Source organism: Mobula birostris, chromosome 6 (assembly GCF_030028105.1).
Source record: "Mobula birostris isolate sMobBir1 chromosome 6, sMobBir1.hap1, whole genome shotgun sequence".
Taxonomy (NCBI): Eukaryota; Metazoa; Chordata; class Chondrichthyes; order Myliobatiformes; family Myliobatidae; genus Mobula; species Mobula birostris.
In genome coordinates, this window is record NC_092375.1 from 183,352,849 (window position 1) to 183,368,281 (window position 15,433).

The window sequence follows — 15,433 nt, forward strand, 5'->3', positions numbered from 1 at the left end:
TCATTTGGTCGAAACTATTTTCTTCCAAAGCCTCCACTTAATCCAAAATTATGATTTTAAAATATCATTAGGCAAATCTGTACATTAAGAGTTGCTAGCAGATACAACTTACCTGAAGAATCTGAAAGTGCCTTATCTTCCGACCATAGCATAATGACAAAACAAAACTCTTCAAATTGCTTTGACTGTCTCTCACCAAGTACATCCTAGATGAGTAAAAATATAAACAGTTGTTTGCATACTATTTTTTAACTGAAACTTGCATTAATAGCCTATTCCAGGTTGTTGAAAATTCCAGTCTTGATAGGCATGAACAAAACTGTACAACACAAAGAGAATGGTAGTAATTGAAGCACTTAAAAAACAGGATACGGGCAGAAGTAGGGCTATTTGCCCATTGAGCTTGCTCTGCCATTCAATCATTGTCAGTTTTTCCCCTCAACCCCATAACATTTGATGCCCTTACTAATCAAGGACCAAACTCCAGCTTAAAAATACCCAATGACACCTTTTCCACAGCCATGTGGTAATTAATTCTGTGGATTCACCACTGACTAAAGAAATTCCTCTTCTAAGGGATGTGCTTTGAGGTTGTGTTCACGCTTATCTAGGCCTATCAACATTTAGTGGGTTTTAACAAGATGCCCCATGTCTCCAAAGTCAAGTGCAGGCCCAGAACCATCCTTTCATTCCTAGGATAATCCTCAAACCTTTTGACTCTATCCAATGCAACACATCTTTTCTTGGATAAGGGGCTCAAGATTGTTCAGTATTTCAAACATGGTCTGACCAAAACCTTAAAGCCTCATTACATCTTTGCTTTATTCTAGTCCTCACAAAATGAATGTTAACATTGTATTTGCGTTCCTTACTACAGACATAACCTTCAGGTTTTAGGGCATCTTATGTTAAGATGGCACCGGTAACTGGCGACTCTGTGCGTGTTCTCCCAAGCAAACTACCCTCTACACTATCCTATTAGGACTCAAGTCCCTCTGCACCTCCAAATTCACTCTAAAAATTGCCTATGCCTTTATTCCTACTATCAAAGAACATGGCATACACTTGCCTGCATTGAATTTCACCTGCAATCTCTGTGCCCATTCTCTTAATCTGTCCAAGTCCTTCTGTAGACTCCATTCAGTCCAGGTGGCTCACCTACCTTCAGACCTTTCAGATTCTCAAGCTCCTTAAAATAGCAACTACACTCATGTTTGCCCCCTGACACTTACAAAGTTCTGGAACTTGGCTGTCATCCATAGTTTACTCTATCAGATTTCTCCAGCCCTTGACTTACCCCACACACCTGGCTTCACCCAGCACCTTCCAGCTAGCTTCTTTCCCCTCCCCCACCTTTTTATTCTGGTATCTTCCCCATCTCATTCCTGCAAGGTTCTCAGTCCTAACATCAACTGCTTATACATTTCTATAGACACTACTTGACCTGCTGAGTTCTTCCAGAATTGTGTCTGTTGCTTTGGATTTCCAGCTTCTGCATATTTTCTGGTGTTTAACTTTCCTTGTTTAGCTCAATATTAGGGAATTATTAACACCTGGTAAGCAACCAGCAACTTTACTGTTGGAAAAAACTCCAAGATTGAGTAAAAGAGTGCTATGGTTTAAGCCTTAGCAGATGGGCAAGCAAAAGTAATTGAAGGTTTTACTGAAAATGTATAGATACAAACGAGGGTAGAAAGGTGAAGATGGTTGAGGAGCTACTGCCAAAAAAAAAGGTTGATGTAGCTGATTGCTCTGCCATCGAGCGGAAATGGTGAGATGAAGTGTCAGAATACAATGACAACAAATGTTTAAGTGGAAAAAACAATCCCATCACCCATTCACTAATCAGAACTATGGACAAGTTCACTTTATCAAGGCTCTTCAATGCCGTACTGTTTTACAACTATGCAAATACCCACGCATCTTACTGAAAGTCTTTCATCCTTCCTCACTCCAAGACCAATTAAATACCTTTGACTGCAACAAATTGTTTCATTGTTCATTACACAAAACACTAGAGGAACCCAGGTCAGGCAGCATCTACAGAAGGAAATGGACCTTTGATCTAGTGGGCCAAGACCCTTCAGGAGGGAGGAGATAGCCAATGTAGAGGGGAAGGAATGGCAGGTGATAGGCAGATCTAGGTAGGCGTTGAGAGGCAGATAGGAGCAGAAAGAGTGGGAATGGCAGAGCTGAGAGGTGGAAGTGATGAGGATGACAATGGACATCAATAGAAGGTGATGGAGCATGGAATAAAAGCTGGGAGTTGGGGAGTGGAATACAGTAGGACTGTGGGATATGGGCAGATGGAGAGGATGCAGAATAGGAAAGACACTGATGAAAGCAGGGTCAATCAAAAGAGGGAAAGGAGGGAAAGGGGACACTTAATGGAAGGTGGGGAATTCAATATTCATGCCACTAGATTGTAGACCAACTAGGCAGAATACAACACCAATGTAATCTACAAAAATCCAATGAGGACTGCAGCAAATATTATGTTGGCCAGACTGGAAGAAAACTATCCACAACAATCCATGAACATCACCTGATTGTAAAGCAGCATGACCAATTCTCCCTGGTCTCTACCGATTAAGACCGTAAGGAGCACAAATTTGACTAGGCATCAGTGAAAGTCATGGTGCAAGTGAATACGCAGAATGCAAGATGATTCCTAGAAGTGCGGTTTTCCATAAACAATTCTGGAAACACACACGAAGACCTTGATCCTATTTATGAAACGATGAGGGTGAAATTGCAGACAATGCACAAAATTCACCACACAGCCAACTAGCAACAAGATTTCCTCCCCACATCACAATTTAGTTTCTGGAATGACATCCAATCGGTTGATTGAAAAGTATATAAGGGCCAAGCATTGGGAAGACGCACTACAATCGGTGCTCTGACAATGTCTCCTCACATGGTGACAAAACATTTGCAAGTTGCCACAAACTCAACCCAACCAGAATACAAGGCCTTTAATTTGTACTGATTCTCAACTAGGCTCATGGCTGCATTGCTAATTTAGTGAAGTAATCAGACCTTTTTCATTCCCACATTGTCCACCGGCATCTCTTGCAATACCATTTCTACCCAGTCACCCACTATAGTTGTTCCGAAATACATCCTCAGTCCCTCTTATTTGCATACTAACCTTGGTGTGATCCATATAGCTTCTATACATGAGGTACTAGCTGTATCCTTTGAAAGCTTAGTGTAATGGTGCTCAAAATTAGGCTGCACAAATACAAATTATCTACAATTAAATACAATACACAATATTCACCAAGCACTGCTCAGATGTCATTGGCAACAAAATGCTGGAGGAACTCAACAGATCTGGGAGCACCTAAAGAAATAAATAAACAATTGACATTTGAGGCCAAGACCCTTCAAGACTGGAAAGGAAGATGACAGAACAAAAAAGGTGGGGAGAGGGAAAAAGGATATCTAGGTAATAGGTGAAGCCAAGTGAGTGGGAAAGAAATAACTGGATACTGAGGAACTTGACAGGAGAGTGGACCATAGGAGAAAAGGAATGAGCGGGAACCAGGGGAGGTGAGAAGAGACAGGAGGCCAGAGTAGGGATATGAGATAAAATACAAGCTGTTGCTCCTCCACACTGAGGGTAGCCTCATCTTGGCACAGACGCCATGGCCCGACACAGGAATTAAAATGTTTGGCCATGGGGAAGTTTTGCTTTTGGTGGATGGAGATGCTTGAAGCTGTCCCAAGCCCCCAATTTACGACAGGTCTCACCAATGTAAAGGCGGCCACATCGGGAGCACAGAATACAAAGGACAACCTCAGCAGATTTGCAGGTGAAAAGTTGCCTCACTTGGAAGGAAATGTTTGGGGCTCTGAGGGAGGTGTCGTCATTAGTCTTTCTCCTACTCTGCTGGAACAAGCAGACTTGGCTCTTCAATTTAGTGAAGTCTAATTCAGTATTATCAAACTTAAAACAAATACAACACACTGTTTGCCCAGGTAAACTTTGCCCAATTCTTTGACCCAACTATTCCAGGGACATTAGATCAGGAGATAAATTAGTCTTCCATTGCTCGTGGTAAATGCCCATGAGCATCATCCCACAGCAACATCTGTAAGCTGCACTTTTGGCTCATTCAAATCAAATACAAAAATGCACAACCAATAACTGGTATTCTATTTATTTTAGTAGGCTTGATCACTGTAATGGCATTTACACAGGTCTGCGTTAAAAAATCCCACAGACAGCTGCAGCTTATTCAGAATGCTGATGCTAGAGTCCTCAGACCAAGAAAGTACAACTCACCCCTTCACTTCTCAGATTGTTACACTGGCTTCCTCTCCAGAGCATTGACTTCAAAATATTACTGTTTATTAAGCACTGAGTGGTCTAGGGCCAAAATACATCTCCGATCTCTTGCTGCATTATGAACCTTCCCAAGCTCCCAGGTCATCTGGGGTGGGTCTGTTTACCATCCCCAGAGTGAGAACTAAACATGGTGAAGCAACTTTAAGATCATTTAAATCGAGGCTTAAAACTTTTTTTGCTGTACCTTTTAATTAGAATCTCTTGCACAAACTTTTGTTTCTTTAATTTGAGTGATTTTATTCTCTATTGTCTAAAATTTGAGGCTTGATTTTTGTGGTTTATGTAAAGCATTTGAACTGTCTTTTTGAAAAGTGTTATGCAAATAAATGAGCCTTGTCCATCTTATTTCTAACAATATTTCTCCCAGGTCAGCAGCCTCTTGCTTTCATGATTCATAAACTACAAGCTATTCAAAATTCTTAATTGTTTGCAGCAATATACATCATAAAGATCAGTTTCCCACCTGTCTTTTAATTATTCTTCCCATCTCCTTTGTCTCCGGTTCTATTCAGTGCTATGCTCTCAGAGAGTTGCCCCAACTGTCTATTCCTACTCCATTTACGACAGTGTCACTGGTTCAGCCATTTTTGATTCTCCCAAACATTTTTGCTCTCCAGCACTCATTATGTGACATGACTAAATGATGTGGGTTATCATGGTTTTTCCATCATCATGACTGCAATTTTTCTACAGAAGTCGTTTGCTTTCTTCTGACCAGTACTTTTACAAGACAGGTGGCTCCAGTCTTTATCAATACTCTTCAGATATTGTCTGCCTGTTGTTCAGCACTATGGTTCCAATAAACATTAAAACCAACTTTCAAATCTCTTACTCACTCTTCCTTCAGTTAGTCCTGACGAAGGGTCTCGGCCTGAAACGTCGACTGTACCTCTTCCTAGAGATGCTGCCTGGCCTGCTGCGTTCACCAGCAACTTTGATGTGTGGTGCTTAAAACCAACTTTCTATTTCTCAATCCCAGAGAAAACTTATTTTACTCTCCACCATGTGCTGCTTGCTAAATATCGGCAATTTTTTGCTACAAGGCTAAATACTACTCTTTAGGAGAAATGCACAGGCAAAATTACATTTCCAGACATGATTTAACATGGAAAAAAAAAATTGCTGAGAACAGAATAGGTTTCATGTTCTTCTGGGAACAGTTTTGGCCCTTCTGTATCCAAGAGGGATGAACACCATCTACTTGGCTGCCAGATTTCTGTATAATAATTTGGGTGGTTGTATTTTATGCCCTTACTATGTCGTAGGTTCAAGGCCTCAAGGCACGGTGTTGCCTGTTTACAGCTGCCAGAAGGGAGGTGTCAAAGCTAGAGCACTTCACCAGAGGGAGTGTGGCTCAACATCCAGGCTGGAGTCCATGCTGTCTCCTTCCACACACCCCTTCCCCGTCCCCATTTTCACTGGGCAATTTCTGCACCATTGATGGCTAGTTTGGACTCTTACTGGCTGTATCTTACTGATTCCCTTATGCGCTTGCTTTCTGGTATGTGCTATTTATGCTTTGTGTTGTGTAACTGTTTTACACCTTGGCCTCTAAAGAAAGCTGTCATTTGGCTGAATTCATGAGTATTTGTGCATGGTTGAATGACAATTAAACTCGAATTGAATCAAAGCTTAGATCTTTCCCGTGGATCACACCCAGCTCATAATGACTACCATGAAAAATGATAAAAACCCATATTGACTTACTGTGGTTCTCAACCTGGGCTCCATGGACCCTTCAATTAATGAGAGAGGTCCATGGCATTTAAAAAGATTGGGAAGCCCTCAATTAGAATGTAGCTCACAGAATGTTGAATGTCAGAGGAGAATGCCGTTTCAGAGAAGGTTAAACGTTTGGATAAGTACATGGATGGAAGGTGTAGGGAGGCTATGGTGCTGCTGCAGGTCAGTGGGAATAAGCAATTTAATGGCTCAGCACAGACCGGATTGGCCCAAGGGACTGTCCTGAGCTGCACTTTTCTAGGACTCCAAAAGGTCAAGTAAAACCCCCTTCATAGCAAGGATGATCAAACGTTCCTTCTCTGTATAGTAGTCTCAATCAATTCCTCTAATTCAAAGTGTTTCCTTAAGGTTGTTATGGCTAGGGGTGGTAATGTGGATAAGCTTCCACTATTAAATGCTCCTAATGGCAAGCACCTCAAATAGCCTCTGACAACCAAGTCCAGCTCCTGGCCTTCATGAGTGGCTTAGCTTCTAAGTCCAGTGGAACAGCTTCTACTGACAGAAGGGGCGAAGGTGAGTTACTGGCACCTTACAACCAGTTGCTTCATCAGCCGTAGTTGACAGCTCATCTCGAAGTAAAACTCTGATCTCAAACCTCCGGTGCCTTGTGGCTATACCTACTCATGGGGAAAGCTTCAGGAGTAAACTATGCCCCCCTCCCAGGGAAAAATCCAAAGCTGGAATCCTGCATTGAGTTCAATGCTGAGTGGCAACTCCTGTGATGCTTCTGGTACCAACGTGTATCAGTGTCTGCCATTCCTTTGGGTTCATCAGATGTGTGGAGAGTGGGAGCTTGCTACACAGGCAACCACTTGCTCTCGATATTGTACTGCCCAGGCTTGAGCACCTAGACAGGTATGCAATGTCCATTGTCAACTCTGACCAACTGAGGCACTCACCTCAATTCAAAGTCAAGTTCTATTTGGGAAATGAGATGTCATTTATCTACTTTCAAATAGGAGTCTCTACCATATAACTGAATTGCTTTTTGAGAGAAAGACAGGCACGCAAATGCCTTCAGTGTTATTTGATTGGCACAAGACCAATCTAAATGACAACTAATGGACTAAAGACATACAAAACCCAAGTTTAGAGTCGTACACAGTCTTCTGGATGCACTGCGGGTCAAGCAGCATTAAAAAGGAAATAAATCAATATTTCAGGTTGAAACCCTGCATCAGGACAGGCAAAAGAGGCAATATGGCTGGTTAAGAGGATAAGGGGAATGGCAAGAAAGGATTCAAGGCAAATGGACTGAAAGGATGTTCAACATAAGGATGCAAGTTTGCACTAAGCTGTGCCATTTTCCAGATTCCAACAATAAAACATTTTCAAATTGCCATCCAAAATTGTAGAGTTTCTACTGAAGTACAATATTGAAATAATACAACTTATGCTCAACACAAGCTGAAATTTTAATGCATGCTCTGGCTATTCTGTGACAATATTGTAATTTAAAATGGCAATAGAAAATATCTAAATTCAATAGTGAATGTCATGTTTAATGTATTTTGATAAAGTTGTTTAATGTACTTCAATAAAGTTGAATATTGCATTTATATTGCATAATTCAGAGAATTAAAGGACTCAAACTACCCATGACCTTTAACATCAAGTTACTGAAGTGAAAAAAAATTCACAATTAAAAGTAGTTGAAAACCCTTGCTATTATATACCTTTATACGTATTGTCAATTGAATTGTGGCAATCTCATTGATTTGTCATTTATTATTAGTTTGTATTTGCACAGTTTGTCTTTTACACACTGGTTGATCACCCAAAATGGTGCATTGCTTCATCAATTCTATTATTATGGTTATTATTCTATTATGGCTTTATTGATTATGTCTGCAAGAAAATGAATCGCAGAGTTTTATATGGTGATGGATGTACATTTATTAAATTTATTTTGAACTTTTACCCATCTGAAAATGTACTAAAAATGCATACCCATCCACAAACCCTTGACGTTCCAGCGTTTTTTGAGCGTCATCTCTGGAGAGACCAGGATGAAACCAAATCTGTGCCTTGGGAAGACCTGTATAAATAAAGGGGACAACTAAAAAGTAGCATGCATGAATTGTTATCTTCATCAATTTCTTACTTCAAAAGTGACCTGCCATATCATAGGTCTCAAACTTATCAATGGACTGAAGGGGTGCTGGCAAGAGGAAATACAGAACATTAAGTAGAACAAAAATGCTAACACTTCATAGAGGAATGGATCATGATCACCAGAGTTTGTCGGAAAGGGAATGAACATACAAACTCATGACATACCAAAGCAGAGAAACATGGTGACAAAACAGAACTGAAAGCTCTTTACCATAGTGTACTCAGCATTTATCAAATTAGATAAACAGTAAAGCAATGGACCACTTTAGCCCATGTCAAAGTAATCTAGTAATTAAATGACTAGATAACCTAGACCATTTTCCTGATACAATGCCCATAACTCCTCCATTCCCTGCACATTCATGCGCCCAAGATTTTTTTTTAAACGTCTATTGAATTTGCTTTAATTACCACCCGTCTGCACATTTTAAGCACCTAGCACTAAAAACCCACACTTCCTGCAAACTTGCCCCCCCCCCCACTTTAAATGGATGACTTCTGGTGTAAAGAGATATCATCCCTGGAAGAAAGGTACCAGATTACTTCATCTGTGCCCCTCGACCGTATAAACCTCTATCAGAGATTTCCAAACTAGAGTCCACAGACCCTTTGGTTAATGGTAGGGTCCTTTTTTAAAAAAAAAAAAAAAAGTTTGGGAACTCCTGCTCTATCAGGTCTCCCCAGAGAAAACAACTCAAGTTTGACCAACCTCTCCTTATAGGACCCGTCTTATTCACAGAATGTCCTGGTAAACACCACTCTTCAAAACGATCTCATCTTTTCACAAGTGAGCAGAATTCAATGCAATACTACAGATGTGGTCAAACTAGAGTTTTATGAAGTTGCAACAGAACTTCCTGACTCAAACTCAGTCCTTTGACCAAAACATGCCAGAGGCCTTCTCGAAACTCCATCAATCCATGTGGTCACAAAGAAATCCATTAAAAGTACAATAAAGCTAATACAAGTGGTCCACTTATGCTAAGAAAAAGAATATTCTATCAATGCAAGTAGTAAAATATCATCAAAATTGAAAATTGCAGAAGTCTGGAAAAAGAAAAACAAAAAACATCCATCCAAGATGTCAAGAACCAGACACTTCATGCAGAGCACTGAATATTGTTAAATGGCTTGACGATCAAAATAGCACCTTCAAACAATTCCTTAGGCAACATCTTCCAGAGAGCCAATCTCTTGAATTAGGAACTACTCCATCTCCGATCAGCGAGGAAGATTGAAGCATTGAGGTGAATGTGGAGGCAGTCAGCAATCGCTCCTGACAGAGGCCACCAGGCTGACAATAATCAGCAGCCAGGGTCAACGGCATTCAGACCTGGTCAACGATCATTCCCGATGGAGACCACCAGAGTGATAATGGTCAGTGGCATTTGGACCCAGCACAGTCAGGACTGAGGCTAGAGTTTGTGTGGCTGCACTCCTCGTATGCTGATGGAAAGATGTTTTCCATATTCATGGATTTTGTGATCATTTGACTGTACTTTAAATTGGTCTCCTCCAGTTTTCAGCATTTTCTTTCATGTGACCAATTGGCAGGCGGGTGATCTGTTCGTTTTTGTCTGGGGGGAGGGGTTGAGGATTTTGATGTTATTGTCGCTGTTTTCATTTGGGGGGGGGGGAAATCGGAGATTTTTATTGTCGCTGTTTTCCTGTGGGGAGGTATCGGGGATTTGATGCTGAAGGGAGGGGAATTTTCGGAATGCAAGTTTTCTTTTTCATGCAGGGGAGGAATTGATGTCTTTTCTTTCAACAAATCCCATTGTTTTAGTGTACTCAATGGCTATCTGGAGGAGATGACAAAGTTCTCCGGTACATGTCTACTTTGACAATAAAATGAACCGTTGTACTTGTTTCACAAAGCAAATACTTAAATTTAGTTGGCTAATAATTCAAACTAACATCAGGGTACACCACACATTAAAACTACCTTGACGTGAAGAATAGCTCTGTGCCAAGGCTGGACTTCCAAAGGGGTTGATACGATGGTGGCTCCTCCTCTGTTTCAAAATTAAAAAAATTAAATCATCACGTGCCACATCATATGACATAGAACGATCATGGAAAGACCATGATTATCTATCAAGTATTTCAGCAGAAGCAATTTGCCATTGCCTTCTTTTTTGACCCCAGCCATTAAGATTGTCTGCCTAACATTAGTTGTCATATAACCGGGACTTGTGATATGGCCATACAACCATCCTCCACCTGCTCCCACAGCTTCACATGACCCTGACTGGAGAGCTAAGCAGATGCTACACCTTGCCAAAGGATGATCTACAGGCTAGCATAGGGAAGGAGTACCTCACACCTTCTTCGGTATGGACACATCTCCACCCCACCACTCGATTAAAGCTGTTAAAATTTAAGTACTTTTCCACCAAGTGGAAACTTTAAATTTATCTTTTGTAGCAACATGAAGTTTATTTCATTTGCTTATAATATAAACATTGCATAAACAGCAGTCAGTAATGATTTCTATCAGTGGTGCTTTGCTACTGTTGAATGAATACTCCTTTAACAAGCCAAACGTTAAACTCAATTCATTAGGCAGTAGAAAGCAATATAAATATGCTGCTAAATATTAGTGGCCCTAACCGGGTAACTGCAAAGGGCCTTTGGTTCACTCAGTTGCATCACTGAATGAAGTTCAATTCCCATTTTTAGCTGAACTTCATTCAAAACTGGATGTTTTCAGCATTCTTGATTCCCAATCTAATGCATTGGAAATTAAATTGGCATTACTGACAATTTAGATCTTAAACAAACACATCCATAATGTGCATGTTGTTGCCTGTTGACTTCAGTGTATTCAACCAAATGGAAAAAGCACCCCCCCCGGCCCCCCCCAATTTTAAACTGCTCAACAGAAAAAGGTGTGGACCTATGACTTTATTACTTGCATTTTTACACTCAAGATAGCTTGAAATCTGAAAATAGAAACTAAATACAACTGAACACCTCGAAGAAATGCCTTAGAACAACTTAATTGTTCACTAGTTTGGTGACAGCTGATCATACTTGGAAATTCTTTTACTGCCCAACGTTGATTTTGCCATCACTGAACCGAAAAAACATTGAATCACTACATCTGATGAACCAATAAGAGCTAGCATTCTTCAAATAGGTGATTTATTTAAGTTGCTGTTGAAATTGCATATGTACTATTTGACCAACCACTACAACACTTATCAGGAAACCTCTGTTGTACTCCAAATTATATTGTATAATAGATTTCATTTGGCTATTAGTCAATGGCTCAAAGACTAAACAGCTGCAATTAATTGGAGGGGAATGGACAAAATGATCACTACAGCTTTCCATGACCAACAATCAAACCAAGACTTTACCCGCCATGTCAGTGCCTCTTCTGCAGCAGCTGAAAGTGCCTCTGCAGGGTTATCAATTATTCTTCCTTGGCTTCCAGAGAAGTCCATTGCTACTAGAGAACTTTCTGAGCTACTTCTCTATAAGAAAAAAAAAGAGCAAGTCTTGAAAATAAGCATCTCTGCAGACTTAATATACAAATTATTAGTACTCAAAGTATCTATGCAGAAAGCAGCAGTTATTTTTTCAATTGATCACCTTCCACTGGAATTGGGGTTATTGGCCTGATACATCAATTTGCACCACATACACTGCCCAAGTAGAGTATTTCCAGCAGGTTTTATACCTGATATGTGCCAGTTTTCCCCATCAAGATAGAATTAAGACAGTGCAATTAGATGAAGAAATCGTGCCTGCCTCATGACCCAGTAAGTAGGGTCACTGATTTGGAGGGAGGAGCAGAGGGCAGTGTTCGATCGGATGGTAGAGCAGTGAACAGTGCAAGACATTTCAAGCAGAGGACGGCATGCAGATGAGTAGCAAAACTTCCGAGGACAGCTGGGTAAATAAATTACTCAATGTTAAGTTTAGTATCAGGTTCACGGAGATTGCCTGCACGTTGTCGTCCAAGTTGACAAGTAGAGCTGTGAGATATGCATGCAAGATCTAAAATTACGATGGTGGCATGCACATGTTCACTGCAGGTCACTGGATGCTGCTGACCCCTTGCCCAGGATCCTGCATATTTTAGCATGTCAGCTGCACTGTGGACCCAAAATAACATTTTAATCATGACCCCCCCCCCCAACTTCATGTTCCATAGAAATTGATTCTGTAGCCATTGTAACATGCAGTTTGATTTTCAAATGTAATCTCCAAGAACATTTTTATACAATTCCAATCTTCATATAGCATATTATGTGCAGTGTCTAAATATAGTGATTATGGTCTTAACCATGATTGTTCTTGGCAATTTTTATTCTATTCAAGTAGTTTGCCAGTGTCACAAGACAGGTGACCCCAGCCATTGTCAATACACTTCAAAGACTTCCTGCCTGGCATTAGTTGCCTACCCAAGAGCATCTACTGCTCATACAACCACCCGCTCCCATAGTTTATACAGCCCCCGAACTGGGTGGAGAAGGCACGGAGCAGGTGCTACCCCTTACGCAAAGGTTCCCTGCAGGCCAGCAGAGGAAAGGAGTGCTTTACACCCACTTTGGTGAAGACACATCTCCATCCCACCATCCAAATGCTGTACACATGGTGACCGAATGCTAAAACCATTTGGACCAATGCCAATACAAACTAGAAACTTAAGTGTTAGGAAAAGAATGAAGGAGAGCCTGATCATTATTACATCCAGCAAATGATTATGCAAAAGCGAGTTAAGTTTAATTACTGTAATAAAAGTGGCCAATAAGATTGAGAATGCAAATTTAGAGTAAAATGCTACTCATTTGCATCACTTATAAACACTGGATCATTGTCACAGGGAATTAGAAACTTTCTATGCTACCTCAGCATATGGTAATTTAATTAAACCATTTTACATCCCACTATTTTACTTACGCAGGAACTATTCAGCACCAAATATTTACTTAAACCAGATGGAGAACAATTTAGTTTAGTGGAAAAAAAAGCCACAGGTTCTTCATCTGCTTTTAGGCAAGACATTTCAGGCTTAAAGTAGAAATTTTTGCAAGATCGTAATACGATATTGCATTCCACACTTTGTGGCACATCAGGAGGCAACCTTGCCATTTCTTTAGCGTTTGTCTGCTTTTATTTCTTTTTTTAAAAAAGGCCAAGTTGCTAGCTTTCAGCATGGATGAAAAGAAAACAAGGAGCCAGCCGGATTAGAATCCAGGGCCACCCACCTCAAAGGCCAGTGCGGATAGCACTACACCACTGGCTGGCATACAATACAATGTTGTTCAAGATTAATCTAAATCACACTGCCCAGAATTAAAGGCATAACCCAATTTTCTAGAATTATACAGACTGGACTGCATACCATTGGTGAACTCACTGATCCACTCTTTGGATGTGGTGACATAAAGTTTTGAAAGAGTTGTAATCCAAACTGAAAAATAAAGAAATACACAAATCAATAAATTTGACAATTAGAGCCCTAAAGACATTAAAGAGTCGGAATTCAGTAAATTCAAACTTTAATACAAGGTTACATCTACTGATAATACTATTTCAAATGCTCTGCAGATTATGGGACAACCTCAGTATTCCCCAGCTCTGGGGTTCCATTGTTTCAGCCATGACAGAGCGTGAGGGATTAAGGGATGGATGACATTACTCCCTCAAAGTCAGGGAATTGTGATGGCAGAGCTCAGTCAAGACAGACTGTTGGAATCATTTAGTGAGGCGTTTAGGTGAAACTGAGTAATAAGAAAGGCAAGACCAGATTAATGGGGCAAATTATTGATCACCCAACAGTCGTAGGGATTTTGAGGGACAATTGTATAGAGATAACAGACTGTTGCAAGAAAGTTATTACAGTAGGTGATTTTAACTTTCCACATACTGACAGGAATCTGACACTGTTCATGAAAGTTTTTCATCTGTACACCAAAGTCCCAACGAGAGAACCTATGATACTGGATCTGCCATTAGGGAATGAGACAGGGCAGGTGACAGGTTTGAGTAGGGGGGTTATTCTGCATCCAGTGACCACAATGCCATTAGTTTTAAAGTAAGTGTGCAAAAAGACAAGTCCAGACCATGAGTTGAGGTGCTAAACTAGAGAAAGGACAATTTTGATGGCATCAGAAAGGATCTGGCAAGTGTAGATTGGGACAGGCTGTTTTCTGTCAAAAGTATACTTGGCAAGTAGGAAGTGTTCAAAAGTGAAATTTTAAGAATGAAGTTTGAATGTACCTCGATAACAGGTGTAGGGAACCACAGTTCAAGAGATGCCGAGGCCCTGGTTAAGTAAAAAGAGACACAGAAGGCATAGGCAGTGAGGAGCAAGTGAGGTGCTTATGGAGTATGAGAAATGCAAGAGACAACACAGGAAATAAATCAGGAGAGCTAAAAGGCAGCATGAGATTGCCTCAGCAGACAAGTTGAAGGGGATTCCCAAGAGCTTCTATAGATTTGTTAAGAACAAAAGAATAACAGGGGACATTTGGTCCTCTGGAAGATCAGAATGATAATCCATGTGTGGAACCAAAAGATACGGGGGAGATTTTGAATGCATGTATTTCATTCTCCATTTATTCAGGAGGCAGACAGTCTATAGACACAAGATAAAGCAGCATCAATTTCATGGGCCCTATAGAGATTAGGCAGTGTTTGCTGGCCGCGAGACAAGTTAGGGTGGATAAATCCCCAGGGCCTGACAAAGGTTTCCCACAGGGTCCAAGGGGACACAAGTGCAGAAATTGCCAGAGGCCTAGCAGAGATATTCAAATCATCCTCAGCAACAGGCAAGGGATAGCCCATGTTGTTCAGCCATTTAAGGGCTCTAAAATAAACCGGGAAATTATAGGCCAGTGAGCCTGACACCAGTAGTGGGAAAGGTATTAGAAGGTATTCAAAGGGACCAGATACCTTTTAATATTTGGATAGATAGGGACTAATTAATGATAGTCAACATGGCTTCATGTGTGGTGGGTCATGTCTAACCTATCTTAGAGTTGTGAGGAAATTACGAGGAAATTTACAAGGATGTTAGTGGGTCTGGAGGACCTGAGTTACAAGATAAAATAGGTTAGCACTTTATCCACAGAGCATCGAGATTGAGGAGGAGATTTGGTAAAAGTATACAAAATTATGAGGGTACATATAGGGTAAATGCAAGTTTTCCACTGAGGTTGGATGGGACTACAACCAGAGGTCATGGGTTAATGATGAAAG

At 40.7% G+C, this 15,433-nt stretch overlaps 1 protein-coding gene across 2 annotated transcripts in view; it reads right to left on the minus strand.

Moving 5' to 3' along the window:
• The window catches only part of grb14 (growth factor receptor-bound protein 14), a 109,968-nt gene that overhangs the window by 33,158 nt on the left and 61,377 nt on the right, over positions 1–15,433 (minus strand). The window contains exons 8-12 of one of the 2 annotated variants that reach the window (XM_072262032.1): positions 13,575–13,643; positions 11,581–11,697; positions 10,161–10,230; positions 8,051–8,138; positions 113–206 (exon numbers count right to left, since the gene is read on the minus strand). In XM_072262032.1, the coding sequence (XP_072118133.1) occupies positions 113–206; positions 8,051–8,138; positions 10,161–10,230; positions 11,581–11,697; positions 13,575–13,643 (438 nt within the window). The remainder of the gene's footprint in view (positions 1–112; positions 207–8,050; positions 8,139–10,160; positions 10,231–11,580; positions 11,698–13,574; positions 13,644–15,433) is intronic. The other variant, XM_072262033.1, reaches the window with a different exon arrangement.